The sequence below is a fragment of the Danio rerio genome, chromosome 12 (genome assembly GCF_052040795.2).
Source record: "Danio rerio strain M-AB ecotype USA chromosome 12, GRCz13ab, whole genome shotgun sequence".
Taxonomy (NCBI): Eukaryota; Metazoa; Chordata; class Actinopteri; order Cypriniformes; family Danionidae; genus Danio; species Danio rerio.
This window is the reverse complement of record NC_141032.1, coordinates 5,729,760-5,754,177: the sequence shown is the minus strand read 5'-3', so window position 1 is coordinate 5,754,177 and position 24,418 is coordinate 5,729,760. Positions and strand designations below refer to the sequence as shown.

The 24,418-nt window shown below is 35.1% G+C and overlaps 1 protein-coding gene across 1 annotated transcript in view; it reads left to right on the top strand.

Annotated features, from left to right (window-relative positions):
* The window catches only part of fra10ac1 (FRA10A associated CGG repeat 1), a 32,076-nt gene extending 8,666 nt beyond the window's left edge, over window positions 1–23,410 (top strand). Inside the window, exons 8-14 of the mRNA NM_001006006.2 lie at window positions 592–637; window positions 14,604–14,717; window positions 15,116–15,158; window positions 15,256–15,386; window positions 16,448–16,492; window positions 22,446–22,539; window positions 23,002–23,410. Coding sequence (NP_001006006.2) covers window positions 592–637; window positions 14,604–14,717; window positions 15,116–15,158; window positions 15,256–15,386; window positions 16,448–16,492; window positions 22,446–22,539; window positions 23,002–23,044 — 516 coding nt within the window. The 3' untranslated portion in view covers window positions 23,045–23,410. The remainder of the gene's footprint in view (window positions 1–591; window positions 638–14,603; window positions 14,718–15,115; window positions 15,159–15,255; window positions 15,387–16,447; window positions 16,493–22,445; window positions 22,540–23,001) is intronic.
* Window positions 23,411–24,418: the final 1,008 nt, after the last annotated feature.

The following is a 24,418-nucleotide window of genomic DNA, read 5'->3' as shown; positions in this document are numbered from 1 at the left end:
TGTCCTGACCAAATTTCTACCATCGGTCCTTACCCTTATGGCCTCCAAATCATCCCCATCCACCGAATTGGCTCTATCACTGTCTCCCCACTCCAGCAATAGCTGGTGTGTGGTGAGCGCACTGGCGCTGTTTTCCTGTGGCTGCCGTCGCATCATCCAAGTAGATGCTGCTCACTGGTGATGGAGTGGAGAGACCCCCCTTATGATTGTGAAGCTATTTGGGTGTATGTCTATACACGATACATGCACTATATAAACACACATTACTTACTTATTCATGTGATACATGATTTTTCTAAAAGATTTTGCATGAATTATCAAGTTGCTTCAGTTCATCTTGAAACATTTGCAACTATAGTTAATCTAATGTTTACATAAAAAACAAATCAGAAAATATTACCTATCATTATATGCCTACTAAAAGGCCTTTTGCTTGTTATAAATGTGTTTTTTAGTCATTTTTTCTTCATGTTGAACATTTGGAGAATATATCATTTGTAACTTTGATAGTTTTTTTATTATAAATACTTTGTTAATCATCTTCAATGTTGTTTAATTTCTGTATTCACTCAATCAGAACTTTTCTGTCAGTTTGGATTTAGGTGGCGCATCGAAAATGAAGTAATATCTGGAAAAGGTATTTAAAAATTATTTTCTACTTTTATACTTATTACTAGAAATAAAACACTGATCTTTGATTTCACAGACAAGGTTGCATGCATGAGCGGTCTTAACTGAACATGGCTTGTCTTCAAATACAGCAGTGCTATTGATTAACATTAAGCTATACACCAGCACTATGTTTGAGGCATTTAATGAAGGTTTAGTCCTGGCTTAACTTAAATCCTGTTTATAAAACCAGGCCTGAAACTGTTTTGTATTCTGGATGCATGATTAAGAGCTATAAAATGGAGACCAATCCAAACATTACCATCTTCAGCCACTAGATGGTAATGCAGATCTACCTTGTCTAACACTGGCAGTTCACCTGATGGGACAGACTGAAAAACAGCTTTAGCAGCCCAAGTGTTGCCAAGAAATGGATTTTTGCTTTGCATTTATGTAAAAAAAAAAACTAGCATTTAATTAAACAGATCAATTGTCAATGTTAAAAAGAAAACTGTGTTAAAAACAATACATTTTTGAGCATTTTGGGTTAAGAAATGATGGACAGAGGTCTACTTTGACCTAGCTGGATTGACCTAAATGTCTGACCCAACATGCTGGCTTGTTTTATTTTTCCCTAACTATTGTTTACAGATCACTCAAATAAAAATAAAAAAAACATGCAAAGAACATCGGTAGCAACAAAACAGGCAATAGTAATAATTATATATAATTATAATTAAGCAGCATTCTTATATTCAAATCACACCTAAGTGTTTTTTTAGTCTATATATTTCTCTTCTTATTGAACATTTAATTATTTATCTAACTTAACATGTTTTGTTAACAGTGAAGCAAGTAAATAAATATACTTAATATTTGAAATGAGTCACATATTGATAATGCATGCTTAATACTATATGAACAGCCTACTGATGTTGTATTGTATGATAAATAAGCACAACAATAGTAAAGAAAGGACTCCTACTGCATTATACTACATGCACAATTTCACGCAGAACTATTTATATATTGTATAATTAATTGATTCTTTTCAGAATAAAAAACTAAGCAACATGCTGCACAAAAATAACAATTAGATACACATAACATCTGTAAATACTGTTTCACTGTGTATTTAAAAATGGCATTGATTTATTAGTTATTAATGCAGATATAGCAGTTAAGTTTACTTGGGACACTTAGGTTTACATCTTTTTTTGCAAATGAATCCTAATATAACATAAAGCAATGATGACAAACTTTATATCAATTGAAAGCTTGTATTGGCTAGTATCCATATTTAATGGCTTTTTTTTACTGAGCAATAGTTATTTATTAATTTGCAACAAGGAAACACATAAGCCATAAAGCATTGCTTTGCTACAGCGACCCACATGGGAGGGTTTTAGAGGCTTTTAAATGATTTGGGGAGAAATTCAAATCAAATACCACCAAACTGCCCACACTACAGAATTTGATGTCTACTTTACAGATATTGTCTTTCAGATATTATGAAAGAATACAGTTCTTGTTCCTCAAAACATAGGGGGCGCCTTTGTATAGTGATCAATGGAAACTGAATCTGGTGGTCATGTTCGGTACTGCAGCCACACTAAATCTTACTGAAAGCTTTTTTGGTAATGTAAGCTTCAAATATTTTTGTCAGTTTTAGGCTAAACCATGTTTTGTAAATTACATATTTTATGCATTTTAATCACATAGATTTATTGTTTTATTATTTTCATGAACATAAAGGCACATGGCATTTGTTTATTTACCCTTTTGAATGGTCTTTACTTCAGTTACAGGTGTCTTTTTAAAAATGAGACCAAGCTTAAATCTGTGCGCCAAAGCATTAAAGATTGGCATTCATTTAAGCTGAACATGTCATTTTCAAGTCTATGTTCAAAAAGTGGGGGGTAGGGTACTTACTGTATGAATTAAGAGGTGTAAGCGATACGCAAATAGCTAAAAGTTTACATTTAGTCATTCAGCATTTAGTCAGTCTGCTAAATCAAGTTAGCAAGTTAGTCTCAATATTTGAGCATATTATAATCACATCATAAAGACAACTTTGAAACACCGTAAGATGTAGTATGATGAGGCCTTATGAAAACCAGGCTTTGATTGGATATTTATATGATCCATTACATCTAGAGCAAAAACAAATAGTTTGACTTCTAGTTGAAAATTTGGAAAAGTGGCAGACGGTAGATTTTTTCAGATGAATCATCTGTTGAGCTGCATCCCAATCATCACAAATGCTGCAGAAGACCTACTGGAACCAGCATGAACCCAGAGAAATCAGTCAAGTTTGGTGAAGGAAAAATCATGGTTTGGGGTTACATACAGTATGGGGGCGTGCGAGAGATCTGCAGAGTGGATGACAACATTAAAAGCCTGACATATCAAGACATTTGTGCTGCCCATTACATTACAAACCACAGGAGAGGGCAAATTCTTCAGCAGGATAGCGCTACTGCTCATACTTCAGCCTCCACATCAAAGTTCCTGAAAGCAAAGGTGAAGGTGCTCCAGGATTGGCCAGCCCAGTCAGCAGGCATGAACATTATTAAGCACGTCTGAGGTAAGATGGAGGAGGCATTGAAGATGAATCCAAAGGATCTTGATGAACTGCAAGAACGCTTTCTCTGCCATAGATGACTTTATGAATAAGTGATTTGAGTCATTGCAGAGATGTATGGATGCAGTCCTCCGAGCTCATGATGGAGTCAGACACAATATTCATTCTGTTTCCACTGCAGCATGACTTTATAATCTATACTGAACATTATTCCTGTTAAGTGTAAGCAAAGTCAGACTTTACTGTCCTAATTAAATAATTAAAAATCAAGACATGATCATATTTTATTTCGGTAAAATAAGTGTAATCTAGAGGCCTTTGCCTTTCATATAAGCCACTTCTGATGTCAAATAATCAACTAGAAGTCAAGTTATTATTTGTTGTTCCTTAAACTTGGATAGGCGACAAGACTTTTGTCAGGCAGTGTGTATGTTTGTTATGGATGAGATGATAGGACATATTATATTATGAATTATAAGGCATTATGCATCTATTCATAGATTATGATTACTCATATGAAGCATTATAAATAGAGGGTCCAACAGTGTTTGCCAAAAGTATATGTTTTATGTTTAAATAGCTCATTTTTGTGGATAAATGTGGAATCGTCTTTTCAGATCATCCTAGCGGACAGAATTTAATCTAACAGTGAGTATCAGGTTGGGAGGGTTTGCCTGTGTCATAACCAAAATCAATGAATTTGAAGACTGCTGTCTCTGGGTCATGGTTCACGGTTATGTTATCTTAGTGGGTAAACAGGGGTGAAGTACGTGTAAAAATCAGAATTACACAAACAAATAGGCAGATCAATGAGAAGGCTGATCAGGTGAACAGACACGCTCACGCTTGTGTGTGTGAGAGAGCAGCAAAGCGCTTTTCTGACTGAGTCATAAACCATCTGCCATCAGGCATCACCGGCATCACCCTGAGCCGCAGCTTAACCAGAGCAAGCTGCTGCTGTGACGCACACACACACACACACACACACACACACACACACACAAAGACACCTATACACATACACAAGCATGAATGCACCCTCACAGGCGTACACACACACACACACACACGCACAAAGTCATGTATACACATACACATGCACACATTCATAGGCACATACACAAAGACGCGTATGCACACTCTCACAGACACACACATGTACACAGACAATGACCTGTAAATACAAGCAAACACACACACACACACACACACACACACACACACTTACTCATAGGCATGCACACACAAACACAAGCACACATTCAAAGACCCATATACACACTCAGATGCGCACACTCTCACTGACAAACATGTACATTTCCGCACATACACAAAGACATCCATACACATAAACAAGCATGCTCACACACATACACACACACACACACACACACACACACACACACACACACACTCACACACACACATTCATAGGCACAAACACAAAGACACAAATACATATACACGCTCTCACAGGCACACACACACTCATTTGTACGCACACAAAGACACACACACACACACACTCACACACACACAAACTTACTCATAGGTACGCACACACATGCACAAGCACACATTCAAAGACCCATATACACACTCAGATGCACACACTCTCACTGACAAACATGTACATTTGCACTCACACACAAAGACATCCATACACATAAACAAGCATGCTCACACACACACACACACACATTCATATGCACAAACACAAAGACACAAATACATATACACACTCTCACAGGCACACACACACTCATATGTACGCACACAAAGACACACACACTCACATTTACACATATACACACATGACGATTACGATAATCTGCATCAGGATCAGTTATATATGTTATATAATATATAAAAAGCAGTTTTCGTTAGCAGTAGTAGTAGAAATATGGATGACCTGAGAATCAGAAAGTTGGAGATCCAGTTTAATATTCATGACTCTATTAATCACACTTAACATTAATCTTTGGATCTGTCAACATGAATGATAACTCGGATAATGCAGCACTAGGCATGGGCCGGTTTAAGATTCTGACGGTGTGATAACCTTGGATAAAAATATCACGGTTTGACGGTATTGTGATTACTGCTCTACAATATATTCTTTTTAAATATCTGGGTAATAAACAAAAACTTTATTCCCCTTTGTACACTATATTTTATTTTAAGAAACAGTTAAAACATTTTAGAACAGTAAACATCCCAGCAGTCACAGGATGTCAACATGGCGTCAGATTGACGTTGTACCCCAACGTTGTTGGGACGTTGCAGTTTGTTTGAAATTGAATATTGGGTTGACATTAGAACCCAATGTCCAACCTAAAATCAGCGCAATATCAACATCTAATAGAGGTGTGAACCTACACTGTTCTCATAGTTTTAAAACCTTGACTTTTCCAAACTACGGGTAATTTTTTTTTTTTTTTGTGATCAAATTTTTATTGAACAGTTGAAAATAAACTCGCATACATAGTTGTAGACAAAGGTTGCATTTTTTTGCATTTTCTATTATTATCCTACCCCACCCACCCCTGGCGAAAATAATAATAAACAAAAAAGAAAATCAGAGCAGAAAACAAAAAGAGAAAATAAATAAAATAAAATACAAAAAAAATGTATTAATAATGCGGTAAAACTTGAAAACCGTTATCGTCCCATGCCTGTGAGTTTTTAAAAAACGTTTTTTCATCATATCAGAAATGTCTGCAGAGTACCACAATCAAATACAGCAGGAGAAAAAGTATTGAACACATCATGCTTTTTCCTGGGAATGATATTTCTAAAGGAGTGTTTGACATGGAATTTGACCAGATTTTGGTTAGAAACCTAAACAATACACACATGAACATAAAATAAAACAAAAGAAATCAGAAAAATGAGTTGTGTGTAATAACAACGAAATGACACAAGAAGAAACGACTGCTGAACTTCTGAAATGTATTTAATACCTTAAATAAAAGGCTTTTTTGGTGATGGCAGCTTAAAGACGCCTCATATATGGAGAATGAAGTCACATGCATTGCTCAGGTGTGAGTTTTTCAAGAGACTTCAACAGAGTGCAAAAATCTTGATGGTCTTGGAAGTCAGGGGATTGGCTGGGCCATTCTACAGCTTGATTTTCTTTCTCTGAAAGCATTAGAAAGTTTCCTTGGCTGTGTTTTGGATCGTTGTCTTGCTAAAATGCCCACCCTGGTTTCATCTTCATCATCCTGCTAATGTAGATGTTGAACTGAAGCAGCTAATAGAGATATTTCAGCTGCTGTCTGGGCCTTCACTGCTTTTCTACAACTTCATTTCTTCATGTGTTCAATACTTTTTTTTCCCTGTGTGATTTCATTTAATTACACATAACTTTTTCTTTGCATATTGTCTTTGGTTGTTACCAACATCTGGTGAAAATTTCAAGATAACAGCACCTTCAGAAAAATGGTGATTTTAGCAATTATTTCCCCCACTGTATGTCAGTTCACATTTCGTTAATCACAATAATGCAGTTATTATTGTTGTTATTGTGTGTGTGTTTGTTACTGATGGCCGTTTGAGCAGGTCTCATGAGGAGTTTGTCCTGAGGAGTTTCCCTGTGCTGGCCATGTTTTGACCATAATGAGGGCTTCCCTAAGAGCGGTAATGAGGGTTTGCCCTGATGCGTGTTGTCGTTTCTCCAAAGACGCTGTTTGTCAGCTTCACTGGCTTTAACAGCTTCAGTGGTGCTCACGCGAGCTTAATAGCAGAGGTCGGAGTCGTACGTCATCAGAGAGACGCGCTAATTGAGCATCTCATTAATCCGCATGTGCAACGTGAGCTCGATGCCTCAGTCACTCTCTCTGCCACAAGATCATCAACCACACACTCGATATCTATCTATTGACAGCAGTGTGAAGGTGCGTTATAAAAGAAAGTAGCTATTGTTTATTTATGCATACTATGATGTCATAGCTAGGGCCAGACGGAATCTGCGGACGTTTTTTGCTATTTCTGCTGAGAATTTTGCTAAAAATCTGCAGAATTATTTTGGGAGTATCATAACTAAAACCTTAATATATGAAATAAAAATTATATCTTTTTAACTTTTATTTAAAATTCAAATACAAATTAGATTCACTTTATTTGGTAAACAAAGCACATCTCTCATTTAATATATAAACTAAAAGACAGAAAATATGACTGTACAAACGGCATTGTACATAAATGAGATGAACATTTTTACATTAGTCAATAATGTTACTGAAATTAATTTGAAAACTAAATAAATACAGATTTACACACATTTACTCAAGTAAATAAACAGAATTAATGATGGGCTAAAGATCTGCGGAATTCTGCGCGCGCAGATTGCATGTGGGCCTACTCATAGCTTTTTAAGCCATATTGGGTGAGGAACCATATGTGGTAACTTCATTGACATTAGTGACACTAGTAAATAAGTATTATCAAAGAGCTTAGAATGACCAAGAGGCGACACTCTAGTGTAATTTGGGAAACAGCCACTAGAGGGCCAGTTTGGAATGAAAACTCCAGTAGAACAACAGCATATTATAAGTCTGTAAAATAAACTATTAAAAGTGCTGATGATTGGGATAGTAAGTGTTGTATTGTCGTCTTTCAGGTTGTATTTCAGCTTTAATGCGCTTTTTAAATAAATAAATAAAAAACAAAGCTGCTGCTTGCCATCGCGACAGTAATGAGATCCAATGGACGGCCGATCACTTTCACTCCAAAATGGCTGAATCCGGGGCTGTTGCTGGACCCTGCTGTTGCAATGGAACGTTCTATTTAGTGTCGCCTCTTGGTCATTCAAAGCTCTTTGGTATTAATATAGTTGCTACTTGTTTAAACTACTTGATTTGATTTGATTTATTTATTTTCGAACAAAAACATCATACATAAAATATCATTAGCAAAAAAAAAATACATTTTAACATGGTCAAAAATGGAGCGGGATGAATCATAAGCTTATTACTCTCCCACCCCATGACCACATACAGCATTCGTTTATTACTTAAACTCATTTATTCTTTTACTTATCTCTTCTTTTTACATGAAGCATATTTTATCCTTTTGGCATCTTTGACAAATAATATGTTTGATTGTATTTGTACCTTTTCATTTTGTAACATAGACACAAAGAAGAAAAAAAAAGAAAAAAATACATAGTACTGCTAATAGAAAAAGGAAACAACAACAATAACAACATAGTACTGCAAATAGCCATTAATTAAAATTTCATCATACCTTTCTCTTTTTATCCCTTTTCAATCACCTTCATCATTATATTCCTTTATTAATATATATTTATACAGTTTTTTAAATTGATTAATATCCTGACGTTGTTTTAGAGTCTGATCTAGACTGTTTCATAGTTTTACACCCTAAGAGCTGAATCTACAGTTCTTGAGGGGTTTTTTTGACATTGTTTTATGTTTAATACACTTCAATTTGTAAAAAGAATCAAGTTATTTTATTCGATTTGTGTTGGGAAAACATGAAGGAATTGTGTGGAACCGTGCATTTTTTACATTGTACACACTCCAGATTTTTGTCTGCAGAGTATTTTAATGAGTGCCCAATAAAGGGTTAATGTTAGCAGTTTAACAGAGTGACTTTTTTATTGACATATTTAGAGATTGAAACAACATTTTGTCTTTGGCCAAATAAATTACAGGACAAAAACAAGGCAATGATCTGCCAGGGATTTATTTTATTTGTTATTTGCAGCCACGTCAAAGTAAAGATGACATAATCCTTCCAAAAAGAGTCACCTATGTTTTGCTTTTTCTATATGCATGTTGGACAGACTTTATCAAAGGTCAGAAAGTTGCAAAACAAGCAAGTCCTCATTATCAAACCGCCTGTTCAGCCGGGGTCACAACCTTACAACTTTAATGTAAATAGTTCTGTGGGGGATTCTCAAACTGTGCTTATTAACGCTAACTACCAACACAACAATTTTGATCATTTTTATTAGAGCCGCATGATATTGGAAAATCTAACATTGCAACAGCTTGTTATTCTGTGATATGCAGTTGATGTCAGAATTATTAGCCCCCCTGAATATTTTTTTCCCCAATTTCTGTTTAACGGAGAGAAGATTTCTTCAACACATTTCTAAACATAATAGTTTTAATAACTCATTTCTATAACTGATTTATTTTATCTTTGTCATGATGACAGTAAATAATATTTGACTAGATATTTTTTTAAGACTCTTCAGCTTAAAGTTACTTTTAAAAGCCTAGGCAGGTTAGGGTAATTAGGCAAGTTTTTGTATAACGATGGTTTGTTCTGTAGACTATCGAAAAAATATATAGCTTAAAGGGGCTAATAATTTTGACCTTAAAATGGTGTTTAAAAAATTAAGAACTGCTTTTATTGTTGCCGAAATAAAACAAATAAGACTTTCTGCAGAAGAAAAAATATAATCAGACATCCTGTGAAAATTTCCTTGCTCTGTTAAACATCATTTGGGAATGAAAGGGGGGCGAATAATTCTGACTTCAGCTGTATATTGCAATATGAATACAATTTCATCAGGTGACTGGAATATCTCTAATTAGAAAGAATATATTATTTGAGTTTGATTGTGATGATTCTGCAGAGGAGTTTAATGCATAAAATATAATAAATTAATGAAAAGCTCAACATTAAACACAAAGTAAACTTTTTTTCGTTTCCCAAGTCTGACAGTATTTACATACAGTTATTGAATAAGAAAAAGGAAAAACAATTCAAAATACGCCCCCAAAAACACATGCAAATGATAAATACAGACTCAACATTGCAAATCTATTTCCTAAATCTAGTATTGTGAATGATCACATTGCGATATCCATGCTGAAATGATATATTGTGCAGCCTTTTATATTTGACAATGTAATAACACTCTTGGAGGAAAAGACTGCTTCTCTCTTGTGTTACAAAAAAAGTCAAGATTGTTGCCATTGTAAGTATATCTGGAAGATCTAACAATATATGAATTATGCTTATATGTTGCATGAGTATATTTTTGGCAATGGGCAAAAGATGCATTCTATGGGTTAAAATCATTAAAATCTTGTATATTAAATCAAATCAAATCACTTTTATTGTCACATCATCAGTAGCATGTGTACTATGAGTGAAAAGCTTATGGTGCTGGATCCAGACAGTTCAAAATACAACAACATAATCCCAAAAAACAAAACAGTATACAATTAGCAATGTTGACAATGTAAGCAATATTGTTTTATTTAAGGATTGGTTAAAGTGCAGTGCATGCTGCGTCTTGATGGTATGTTAATGTGATTAATATGACATATTAATATGTTCCATAAGGAAATGTATGAATACGATGAATACAAATATGAATACAATTTCATCAGGTGACTGGAATATCTCTAAATGGAAAGAATCTATAATTTGAGTTGGATTGTGATGATTCTGCAGAGGAGTATAATGCATAAAATATAATAAATTAATGAAAAGCACAACATTAAACACAATAAAGTAAACTTTTTTATCTTTTCCCAAGTCTGACAGTATTCACATACAGTAATTGAATAAGAAAAAGCAATTCAAAATACGCCCCAAAAACATATGCAAATGATAAATACAGACTCAACATTGCAAATCTATTTCCTAAATCTAGTATTGTGAATGATCACATTGCGATATCCATGCTGAAATGATATATTGTGCAGCCTTTTTTCATCAAATCAAATCACTTTTACTGTCACATCACCAGTAGCATGTGTACTATGATGAGTGAAAAGCTTATGGTGCTGGATCCAGACAGTGCAAAATACAACAACATAATCCCAAAAAACAAAACAGTATACAATTAGCAATGTTGACAATGTAAGCAATATTGTTTTATTTAAGGATTGGTTAAAGTGCAGTGCATGCTGCGTCTTGATGGTATGTTAATGTGATTAATATGACATATTAATATGTTCCATGAAGAAATGTAGTGAATGTCCTAATGTAAGTATATCAAAAATAAATTGTTATTAGTAATCTGCATAGCTAAGAACTTAATTTGAACAACTTTAAATATTAATTTTCTCAATCCTCCAGATATTCAAATAGTTGCATGTCATCAAACAATATTGTTGAAAATAATATTTGTTCAGCTTTTGGGTGATTTATGAATCTTCAAAATTTCAAAAACACATATGATTGGTTTGTGGTCCAATAATATCACATATCAGTCTCAGAATTGATAGTGCTGTGAACTTTATGATGGAAGCATATTTCCACCACAGAATTAAAAAATAATAAGACCTTTTCCCTTATAATTAGAAATTTGTCTCACAACTCTGACCTTGGAGTTTTGGGTTTTGATCATGCAGTTCTAGTTTCTAATCTCATTATTGCAAACTTTTTTTTCATTAGAAATTGAGTTTTTCTATAAATTATGATTTTTTTTCTGTTACAAACTTTTATTTTCTTGAGAATCTAAACTTGACATCTCACAATTTAGAATTGCTTGCAGTCGTGAATTTATACTGCTCAGCATAATCAAGTACACCCCATTTTGAAAATGAATATTTTTATTTATTTCTCAGTGAATATAGGTGATTTATTTTGGTGCATTTAAACAAAACAGATTTATTAAACAGATATATTTATTCAAATAATATTTTGGTCACCAAACATATTTAGAAATTGAAAGAAAACTATGGTGATATTTACAGATGGGTGTGCTTTATATAATGTTCATACTGCACCCATCTGTAAATATCCCCATAGTTTTTCTATAACTGCACTTTATAACTTGTACCTGTATCCTGCACTTGCTGCTATTGCACTGCTGGTTAGACCTGAACTGCATTTCGTTGCATTGTACTTGTACATGTGTAATGACAATAAAGTTAAATGTAATCTAATCTAATCTATTAATGCAATTAAATTCAAGCAAAATAATGCAAAAACATTACAACCTACAAAATTTCAACTAAATTTTCCAAAAAAAATTTTGCTTCTCTTGATTTTTCCTCTTTTTTAAAATTTGTATTTAATATTTAGGTGTACTAGTTTTTTGACCGTTATCGCAAGTTATTTTGTTAGAGATTTGTTTTCAGTACTGACTAATCTAATGTATATGCACAAATATAATATTGCATAGCTTCCTATTAAAAATATTAATTTAAAAGAGAGATTTGTGAGAGGTGAACATATAGACTGAGCACTGTATATTTTGCAATATTTCTGTAAAGTCGGGTTTTATCTTACTTTTTTGGCCACAGAATTAAACAAGTAATTTTACAATAACACTTAGAATTTCTCACTAATCAGTATTTAATTGTACAGGTGGAAATTATAAAAAAAATCTGATATGAAAAAAATATATATATATTTTAGAGATGACTGCAATTGCGTATATGGTTGTAAATACGCTTCCATGCTTTAAGCGGTTCACTTTCAGCTGAGGTGTGGTCGGGCTCAGAGCCAAAGCCGATCCAGACGGCACACTGTCAGTGGTGTGGGACGCCTGGCAGAAAACCTCCCTGATGACGCACTTTTCCCTGGACTCCAATCTGGAGGATCCCTCTGTAAGCCTGCTGAAACTAAAGTCAGGCCGCTGATATCTGAGGTGAAGCCATGGCTAGGCCAAGGTCAAAAGAGGAGAGTGGCTTTTGCTCTGTCTGACTCGTCTCCTGTCAGTAACCCCTGTCATATCACATGCTGCAGATAAAACCTCCATTTCTTTCTTTCTCATTTGCTTCTCATTGTTTTGTGCATGTATTTTCATTAGGCGGTATACTAGGGCTGAATATATCGCTTGAGTATCGATATTGCAATGTATGTATCTGCAATAGTAACATCGCAGGGTTAGATTATTTATTATAGTTTAAAAGATAAAGGTAATATGAAATATTGTTTTTAAACCTTACATAAACGATGATGATCATGATATTTTACCTTTGATTGTTCAAATTCTGTACTTGAATACTGTTAGATTCTCCAGAAAACCACTGTTATTTAACTTTAATTTTTGCTCTGTCATATTTGTATATGCTTGTAATTTATTTTATGATGCACTGCATAAAAAAAACTTAATCATCCCAGACAATCTAAATTAATGAAATATTTCCAAATAGAGCTATTCAAATCATCTGATGAGATTATATTCATATCGCAAAAAGATTACGCAATGTCAGATTTTTCCAAATCATGCAGCCCTACTGTATGCATTCAGATTTATTGACCCAATTCACAGGCATTCTTAAAATAAAAATGACCAGAAGAGTAAAGTTTTAATGAAAATAAATTTAATGGATAATTGAATCAATTCCTCTCCATTTTTATATCTTTATTAAAATTCTGTTGTCTAGTTGTATAAAGAGGGAAGCTTCTCAATATATGCTTGTCTCATCTTGCCTCATTGTTTCAGTTTAAACACATTGAACAAAGCTTTGATTTTAAAGCACTTCAATGGACTTTTAAGAATATTTTACTTCCTACTTTGCCAACTTATTCATCATATGTTATTAAATGTAAATCAGAACAATGCTTTGAGTTTCATTCAGTAACGATTGCATTGATTATTTCAACTCTAAATGTTGTTCTTAACATCACTGCAATCGAGTAACCAAGGCCCGCCCTCCTATGGAAAGTGGGTGGAGAGTACTGCTCATGTGCATTTAAAGAAAACAGCAAGAATTTGCTTCCACCTACTCCTTGATATAATAAATTATATCTAATGCATTTTGATCTAACACTTCACAGGCACATTGTGGGAAAACCTGAGATCTTGAAAAAAAAGAGTGTAATTGAGAATACCCTGAGAATTGAGAATTTAACACTGGTTGTAAGTAACAGTGATTGTGATCCAGGAACATGTTGTGCTTGTCAAAGTCTAGCTCTCGTTTTACTGTAGTAGTTGTATTTATATGGCTAAAAAGAAAGAGTAAATTGTAAAATTCTCAATTAAATGTTCGTCGAAAGTTAGATGCTTCATATTTTATGCTCATGTTTTAACATACTTCTTCAAAAAAATTATTTATGAATTATCCAGTTGCTTTAGTACAATAAAAAGGTTAATGTTAATACAAAAGAAGTTATTCTTACTTCAGCTTTATAAAAATTATGAAAAGGTTTTAAAGCAAACCTCTTCCACAACTTGAAAGTGGATAGTTTTACTAAATGTGCTTGCTAACAAAAATACTTAAGGAACTTTCAATCAGACAAAAGAAGTAGATGATAGTATAAATAAGTAGAAGTACCGTAGAAATGTGTGTACCAAAACAACTTTGCAATACCATGCATAACTGAAGCTGCAGATTAAAGCATTGTGATGCTAGCCTAAGTATTTAGCAGATGCAGAACTCTGTACCTTTAATTGTGATCTTCAGTTTCTTTAGAATTCACTCTGTTGTGTACATGTTTAATGCGACTTTATTTCTGAATCACACAGGCCAGTTCCTCTGCGGTAACAAGCGCTGTGAGAGTAAGGAGGGTCTAAAAAGCTGGGAGGTGAATTTTGCGTATGTGGAGCAGGGGGAGAAGAGGAATGCCCTCGTCAAACTGCGTAAGCCAGAGCCGCTGATCTAATACCATTCGCTCACAGGACACATGTGTGGAGCTCATCTAATTAGTGTCTAAATCTGTCAGACTGATATATGTAGACTGATATATATATATATATATATATATATATATATATATATATATATATATATATATATATATTTACTGCTAATTTAACATAATTAATGTTGATGAACTAACATTAGTTTACCTCAACAGACTGATATATAAAATATTGCAAAATTGTAATACCATCAGCATTTTCACAAGAGTGACTTTTGTTTATTTGGTTTTTTACCTAGATTTGTGCTCTATAACCATTATTTTTCCTCAAAGAAAAATATCCTTATCCTCAAATATTCCTCATTGTAAATATTGCATTTCTGTTACATTTTTAAGGTCTGTGTCCGGAGTGTTCCTACAAACTGAACTATCATCACAAGTAAGAACATTCAGCCGCTACAAACTCAACTGCACATTCAGATGTCTGTAGACTGGCTGAAAACCTTCACACATAAACGCTACTTTATTTGTTCTAGGAGAAAAGAAGTAACGGCGAAGAAGAGACGGAGATCGAAAGAGAACCTGGACGTGTCGAAGAAATCCAAATCATCCAAGTCCAGAAAGAACAAACGCAAAGACAAACGCAAACACAAGAAGAGGCGCAAAGGCAAGTTTGTATGCATATTTCTGTAATAAACACATTCAGTTTAAACCCTGATATGTTTTTAGCTTTAGTTCAAGTCTTTTATACGAAATCGTGGTCTGTCTGATTAAAACCATAGAGCTTTAATCATACAGATTCAATTAACAAATACATCTTTAACTAAATGAGATTTGGAAGACTGTACATGAGTTTTCTGTGGTGGTTCTTTAATATATCTTTTTGGGGTGGACTTTGATGTGTCAGAACGTTTATTAACCAAAAGAGTAGGACTGATTTTTTATGTACTGTATCTAGGAAATGTATTCTGCTAAACTTGAAACAGGAATTATTTTTAAATGATCATAAATCACACACTGCATTTGTTATATTTAACATGCAGTTTCAAAAGCAAAACACACGTATTTTTAGAAATCTGGAATATTTTTTGGACCCTTTATGAACCCTTTATCCTGTGCCTACATAAGACCCATTGTTATCACACTGACCCCTCATATGCTGTTATTTGATTACAGTTTTAATCTAGTAACATGAACTGGGTTTGATGATGTATATGTTTTGTATTTATATAATCTGATGCTACTTAATGCTGAATATTTCATTTGTGAATTGTGCTAATTGTTATATTGTAAAACGATAAACAACAACCTTTAGCAAACTCTGGAACCCATTTTTGTCACCGGTAAAGGTACCATATAATGAAAATCTGTAAATGCCTGTACATCTGTTGTATCATTCTCATGTAAATTATGTGATGCCAATCAGAACAAAGCACAAACTCTGATGATCAGAGAAGAGCTCATTAATATTCAAGACCCTTCCAAATATGGTCAAAACTGAGCTTTTTATTATAGTGTTTATTCTTGGGTTTATAAATGATTACATGAAACTTGTAAAGATTAAAGAATCTTTGCACTTACCTAATGTACATACCCAAGTAGATATCAGAAAAAATAACATATTGAATTATTGCATTCTATGGCACCTTTAAATGTAAACTTGTTTTAAATGATGATGATTTAACATCAGCAAATGGGACTTACTAAATAAACCTGTTTTCTCTATAGAGCACTCATCTTCAAGCTCTGAGGAATCCCAGGAGTCAGATAAAGGTGAGCGCCACTTTTCCCTCTGCTCCCAATTCATCGTTGTAATTCACACGAGACCTGCAGAGACCTGGAGGGCAAAACATTCAAAGAACTGCTGCATAAGCCTGTCATTTTTCCATCTGCTTCAAGCCACAAATATTTAGGTCACCTCTCAAATTAAGAAAAACAAAGATATGTCAGCAAACTCCAAGATTTAGGTACTTGTGATCCATAAATAGCTCCTGTTGCTGTAACTTTGCTGCCATGAGTCCAGCAGGCGATGTTACACACTTGATATTACACAGTGCTGTTAACTAGTTGGAGACTACAAAACATTTATCACTTTGTAATGTTGCCATTCCTTTTCACAACATTTAAAATACATTTAGGGACTGAAGACACCAAGTGATAAAGGGTTTAAGGTGTAATTTTGTCCCTTTTCTCCTGCAAACAAGTCTTAAGGTGGGCAACAGTATGGTGTCTCTTTTTGCTTCAAAATGCGCCACACATTCTCTATTGGAGACAGATCGGGACTGCAGACAGGCCAGTCAAAGTAAATTTGGAAATCACTACTTTCTATTTTTATTTGCATTTTCCATACTGTCCCAATCTTTTCTGTTTTCGGGCTGAATTTGCAGGCAAAGCATTATGTCATAACACCAGCTGCAGGCATGGTACAGCAGCAGAGTTCTTTATTATTACGCCAGAATGGGAGTAGGCCTATAGTCCCTAGCCATATAAACCTAAAAAAGCTTTTAATTCTCTGTTGGTCTTAGCACACAATGTAATTACAGATGTGTCCAGTTTACCAACAGAATACAGATGTTTTGATTAAAGAGTCAATATAAAACCCTCCAAATTATAAAGAATAAAACAAATATTAAGGTTTTATTCAAACATACTAAATAAATCCAGGGACACTAGATATTTCCAAGTGATCTCCTAATTGTTTTCCATGGCTGTAGGTTAGAAAAATTAGAAAAAAGTGATAGAAACTATAGAATTTTTTTGAGCGAGATGCTAATGGTCTAATCCAATTGAATTTTATGCTAAGCTAAGCTGCTCCCAACAGACCCAGAGATCAACTGAATGCATTAAAAAATGGTGCGCTAGTGTACTTTGGCATCAATAATAAAAAAAAAATATTGTTGGAAATACTATTACAACTATTGATATCAAGCTTCCAGAAGCTGTCTACAATACTGAGACAAAACTATGAATATTAATGTCAATCTTGTTTTCATCTCTATTTTATATCAATCTGTTTTGATTAATCTAGATTAAATAAATATGACTTTAAATGTGCAGTGTTGAAATAAAGAAATACAAGACGATTGAGTTTAAGGACGCAGATTTTCTAATTTTATTATTATTTGTTTCTAACGTGGCTATGTGAATGAAGTGAATGAAGGCGGATGCCTGTTGTCATTGATAAATGTTAGGTGTACTTTTACTAGTTTTGGTTACTTACTGATGTCCATCGTTCCTGAAGAGTGTTGATGGCTCTGCAGTCTGTGGATATCTGCCATGTAGTGAAGGAATCAGATAACATTAGCTTTATAGTTGTTGTTTGTTGGCCCACCCGGAATTTTCCGCTGATTTTTAGCCCATCATTAATTCTGTTTATTTATTTGAGTAAATGTGTGTAAATCTATATTTATTCAGTTTTTTAATTAATTTTAGTAATATTATTGAGTAATGTGAAAATGTTCATCAGATTTATGTACAATACAGTTTGTACAGTAATATTTTCTGTCTTTTCGTTTATATATTATATGACAAACTTTTTTTACTTACCAAATTAAGTGAATCTAATTTGATTTGCATTTTAAACATTAAATAAAAGGTAAAAAGATATTATTTTATATTTCACATATTCAGGTTTTAGTTATGATATTCCCAAAATAAAACAAGTTTGGCCCGTAGATAGTACTTTAAACATGTTGTTTTTTGCTAGAAAGACGGTTCATAACAAGAATAAGTTTACACAAAGTATTTTTTATCTAAACATCACCCTGGAATCTTTTTTAAAACCGAAACTTCTGATCATCACAACATGGCGAGTGGCTGCAAGAAATTGGAGTCAAATTTACCAAACAATGAATCTGCATTAAAGAAATATTTATGCTTAACATTTTTCGATTAATCGCATGCGTTAACGCTGACAATCCTTGAATGATGAATGTGTGCGTAATGAGTAATGAATATTAACGTTAAGAAAACATACCACATGAAAAAAAATTCTAATGTACAGTACATACTAGTGTTTTTGAACCCTACTATGATAAAGTATATTATAATATATATTACTGATCAACTGTAATCAATCCTGAAGTACACTTTTGACTTTTTGCATTAAACAGTGGTGTGTTGTTGTTGAGAAGTAGCCTATTAGGTATTTTCTACAATATTATAGGCTAGATGTTGCATTGCCGTATCAACAATAGAATAACCACAACAGTTTAATTCAAGTACTTTACAATAGTATGGTTCAAAAACATTGCATTATTAACTGTAAATTACTATAGTATTTATTTTCATGGAAGATCTTAGGCTATATGTTTGCATAAGCTCTGCAGTTCATCAGAATCATGTTGACACATGAGATTGTTAAAATAATATTTATGATAATTCAGTTCGCTAAATTAATGAGGTGTACACTTAATTTTGACTTATAGTATATGAATACCTGGTGAAAACAAACCTAGCACGAAGGACTGCTGCTTGAGTGTGGAGAAAAAAAGTCTTGTTTTGCTCTTCAGGCGGTTGTTCATAAGGGTATGACTCCACAAGAAAGCTATTAATAATAACTAATGGCCCTCATCTGCGCTTTCAAGCTTGGACTCAGTAACCCTAATACACATGCTCAAACCTCGAAACAACTCCCATATTCAGACACATTAAATCTAGAAAATTTAATACCTTTAATATTGTTCTGTACTTTGCTGTTTAATTAATCCTACTCCTTGTAGTTTTGTTACTACAATAATTGTATCCTGCGACTCAATTTTGTCTTTGCCAAATTCATCAGTTTGATGATTTTAATTAGGTATTGGGTATTATTGGGTATTTGTGGTTTTCTAAGCCACTAATGTAACACTAAAAACCAAATGGTTCCATAGGGTCGACATTTCACAATTACAATAACAGTCTTTACAGTGTTATGATGAGTGATACACTCACAGAAATAAAGGTACGTGAGCTATCCATACATGTCAACCCTCGCGTTTTTCCCTGGATTCTCCCTTATTTTACAGTTCTATCGCTCTATTATCCCGTAAAGGTATTTTCCCATATTTCTCCCGTATTTTCAGTCTGTCTCTGAAGAGTGGCAAGAAACATTAAAAAGCAGAGCCTCCCATTGTTCTTAAATATAAAAACGGCGCGATTCCTCTTCCTTTTCATTAAAGGTGCCATTACCCCTCCTATGCAATCCTTAAAACAGTCATATAATGGTGCATGACTGTTAGTGGCTTATTATGGTGGGCATATGCCTTATTTTCACATCCCAATGTTGACAGGTATGGAGCTGTCACTGGCTGTCATCTTAAAAAAGATTTTAAGAGGAACACTTTTGTACTTTTTAGGTACTAATATGTACCCTTGAGGTATTAATATGGACCTTTAAGGTACAAATTTGTACCCTTGAAAAAGGTACCACCCAAGTGACAGCTCGCGTACCTTTATTTCTGTGTAGCCTCAACTTTAATAAATGAGTAGCTGACATGAAACAGCCTGAGGTGAGCTTCACTGAAAGCAGATGGATGCTCATAGCCTACATACAGCTTCAGTCCTTTGAGGGCTTCACATATATACACACATATACCTTCTTTTGGGAGTGTTTTACCTTTAACAGTCAATCCTTGCTTGTTTTCTCCTGTCAGATTTTTGCTACTGAGATGTGATGCCATATATGGACATTCTGTTCAGATTTGTCAGCGCTCAGCACTTTAATTTTGTTGCTGTTCCCATGTTTGCAACAACAGCACAACTTAACCCTGCACTTATTTATGTTTTATTGCCATTAAAATGTTACTGTTTACCATTTGCATTTACTTATTTCACAGATGCTTTTATCTAAAGTGCTGTACAAAATAAGATTAAAGACAGACTACAAATCATCAGAGAGTTTATAAATTATATGTATATCATTTATATAACAAGTCTAAGTAATTAAAAAATATATATTTTTAAATGTTTATTCCCTCTGAACTTATAAAAGAGGATAGTGAGGTCTCACTCACCTGTGGCAAGTACACTCAGAAATATGGGAAAGGGTCTGGATGCAGACCTGGTACAGTGCAATCTGAGCTGCATCCAATGCTTTTTAATGCGCTCACCTAACCCCACCCCTAACCCTACCAGTCAGAGTGACATCACTCACTCCATTGAGTGCGTTTAGTCTGACATTGCATCGCTGAGTGATGCAATCTCAGCTTGCATCATAAAGGCTGCATCCAGATGCTATTGGAAATATGGGGTGCTTAAAAGGTGTCTGGTGCATATGGAGAGGAAAAGAGCGTGTCACTTAAGGCTGGTTTGTCAAGCCCACTCACCCTTGTGAAGCACACTCAGAATTATGGGGCGCTTATAAGGTGTCTGGTGCATATGGAGAGGAAAAAAGCGTGTCACTTTCGGTTGGTTTGTCAAGCCCACTCACCTGTGTGCAGGGTAACGGAGGCCAGCTAGTGAAGTGCTGTGCAGGTAAATCTCACTCCTCTGACCTCTAAAGGTGCTCTAGCGACAGACACCAGAGGCCATGGTCTTTAGCCTCCTAGGTAGAGCAACCGACTCCCATGCGGAAGGTTGCCGGTTCGATACCAGCTCGGACCCGGTTGGGTGGCGTAGGACCGGTGGTATTACATTGGTGCCGTGACCCGGATCGGAGTGTGTTTTTGGGGGGGTAAGTGTAACGGAGGCCAGCTAGTGAAGTGCTGTGCAGGTAAACCTCTCTCCTCTGACCTCTAAAGGTGCTCTAGCGACAGACACCAGAGGCCATGGTCTTTAGCCTCCTTGGTAGAGCAACCGACTCCCATGCGGAAGGTCACCGGTTTGATGCCAGCTTGGAGCAGGTTGGGTGGCGTAGGACTGGCGAAGTACAGCAGCGCACTCAGAATTGTGGGGTGCTTATAAGATGTCTGGTGCATATGGAGAGGAAAAAAGCGTGTCATTTACGGTTAGTTTGTCAAGCCCACTCACCTGTGTGAAGCACACTCAGAATTATGGGGTGCTTATAAGATGTCTGGTGCATATGGAGAGGAAAAAAGCGTGTCATTTACGGTTGGTTTGTCAAGCCCACTCACCTGTGTGAAGCACACTCAGAATTATGGGGTGCTTATAGGGTGTCTGGTGCATATGGAGAGGAAAAGAGCGTATTACTTATGGTTGGTTTGTCAAGCCCACTCACCTGTGTGAAGCACTCTCAGAATTGCAAGATGTTAACAGAACAGTGGATTGAAAAACTTGAATTTTTATATATAAATAATGGAGTATATGACTGCTTAAGTTCAATTAAAATAGGATATTTCTAACAAAGATGGGCACCTATTACTATGTATCTGAACAGGACGTAGTATTTCCAGCTCCTTTTGTAATTGAAAATAATGTATGTTTTATTGTAATTTGTTTTATTTACATCTAGTATTACTTTTTTCTGTCGTTATATTTAATAATCATTGCTGTCACTAAATTTTTTTTTTCTGTAAAATGTTTTGATGTATTTAAATAACGTAAAAAAATAATAATTGCAAGATGTTTTCCAAGAAATATGTGGTGCTCTCGGGTGCATATGAAGAGAAAAATGGTGCGTAATGGTTTGTCAAACCCAGTGTGAAGCACACTCTGAATTGCAGGATGTTTTATAGAAACATGGAGTGTTGAAAAGAAAGTGTCTGGTCATGGATTGGTTTAGTTCTTCTTTTTACCCTGTTTTGATATGGGTTTCCTGTATTTAATGCATTGTGTTCCCCATTTGCAGGCAGTGATGATGATGATGATGATGAAGATGCAGATGGTCCATCAGAATCAGAGCACTGGAAGGGTCCTGCTCCTGCTGTGGAGGAGAAATCCCGGTGAGGCTCATTTATACATCGTTACAATGAATTTTACCACAGTGTGGAGTAGTGTGAAGTAGTCAACATTTAAAGTGGATCATCACGTTTCATCAAAGTTGTCCTAAAACTATTACAGCAGTGTTTCTCAACCATGTTCCTGGAGGAACTCCAGCTCTGCGCATTTACCATGTCTCCTTAACCTAACATACTTGATTCAGATCATCAGCTCATTAGCCGAGACTGAAAGACCTCAAAATGGGTCTGACAAAGGAGACATACAAAGCACACACTGGTGGTCCTCCAGGAATGTGGTTGAGAAACACTGGATTAATTAACAGATATTCTTGACCTTTGGGGGGAAAATCACACAATGAAGTGCACAATCAGAGCAGTCACACAAAATTTTGTTGTAATCAAGCTAAATTTGTGCATATTAACATGGATGTTTTTCTAAAACAGTTGTGTTTGATTGTTTTTCAGGGAGGAAGAGTTCGATGAGTATTTTGAAGACATGTTTCTGTGAGTCTGAAAGAGGAGAATCCAGGGGAATCCCTTCCTGTTTTATTTTAATGCCTATTCGATTCATTTTGAGAATTATAGTTTTATAACAATTTACATCAGTATACTTAAGTGTTCATGTTTACATTTTTTTAAGTGTGAAGAGATTGATTAAGAGATATGCGGATGTCCTCGAAATTTCTAGTTATAGATATCCCATTAAGCGTTGACAGACTGACTAATGTTTCTACTGTCTTTTACTTGGGAAAATAAAAAAAACCTTGTGGATTTATGAAGTGTGCTTCACACAGGTGAGTGAAGTTGACAAACCACCTGTATAAACACTCTTCTGTCTCAAAAAAGTCAATAAATAAATTTGTGCATTTCTGAAGTGCTCTTCACATGGGTGAGAGGGTTTGATAAACCACCTGTAGAAACAGTCTTCTCTTTTTATAAATAACACACTCCCCCCTTCTTATGCTAGCACCAAATTTTCTAAGAACTAACAGCTCCTTTGTAGAATTTGCTCTTCTTGTGTGTATTGCCTTGTCTTGTTGAATCGCTGAATGCCTCCTCAGTCATACAGTGCATGCGGAAAGTATTCACAGAGCTTCACTTTTTCCACTTTTCTTTATTTTAGTCTTATTCCAAAATGGATTAAATTCATTCAATTCCTCACAATTCTACACGCAACACCCCATAATGACAACTTGAAAAAAGATTTTTGAATTTGTTGCAAATTTTCTTAAAAATAAAACCCCTGAAAAATCACATGTACATCATTTTTCACAGCCTTTGCCCAATACTTTGTTGATGCACCTTTGGCAGCGATTACAGCCTCAAGTCTTTTTGAATATGATGCCACAAGCTTGGCACTCCTTTCTTATAGCCCATTCCTCTTTGCAGTACCTCTCAAACTCGATCAGGTTGGATGGGAAGTGACGGTGTACAGCCATTTTCAGATCTCTCCAGAGATGTTCAAAAGGATTTAGGTCTGGGCTCTTGCTGGGCCACTCAAGGACATTCACCTAGTTGTTGTGAAGCCACTCCATTGATATTTTGGCAGTGTGCTTTGGGTCATTGTCCTGCTGGAAGATGAACCGTCGCCTCAGTCTGAGGTCAAGAGCACTCTGAAGCAGGTTTTCATTCAGGATGTCTCTGTACATTTCTGCATTCATCTTTCCCTCTATCCTGACTAGTCTTTCAGTTCCTGCTGCTGAAAAACATCCCCACAGCATGATGCTGCCACCACCATGCTTTACTGTAGGGATGGTATTAGCCTGGTGATGAGCGGTGCCTGGTTTTATGTAAACGTAACGCCCGGCATTCACTCCAAAGAGTTTAATCTTAGTCTCATCAGACCAGAGAATTTAGTTTCTTATGGTCTGAGAGTCCTTCA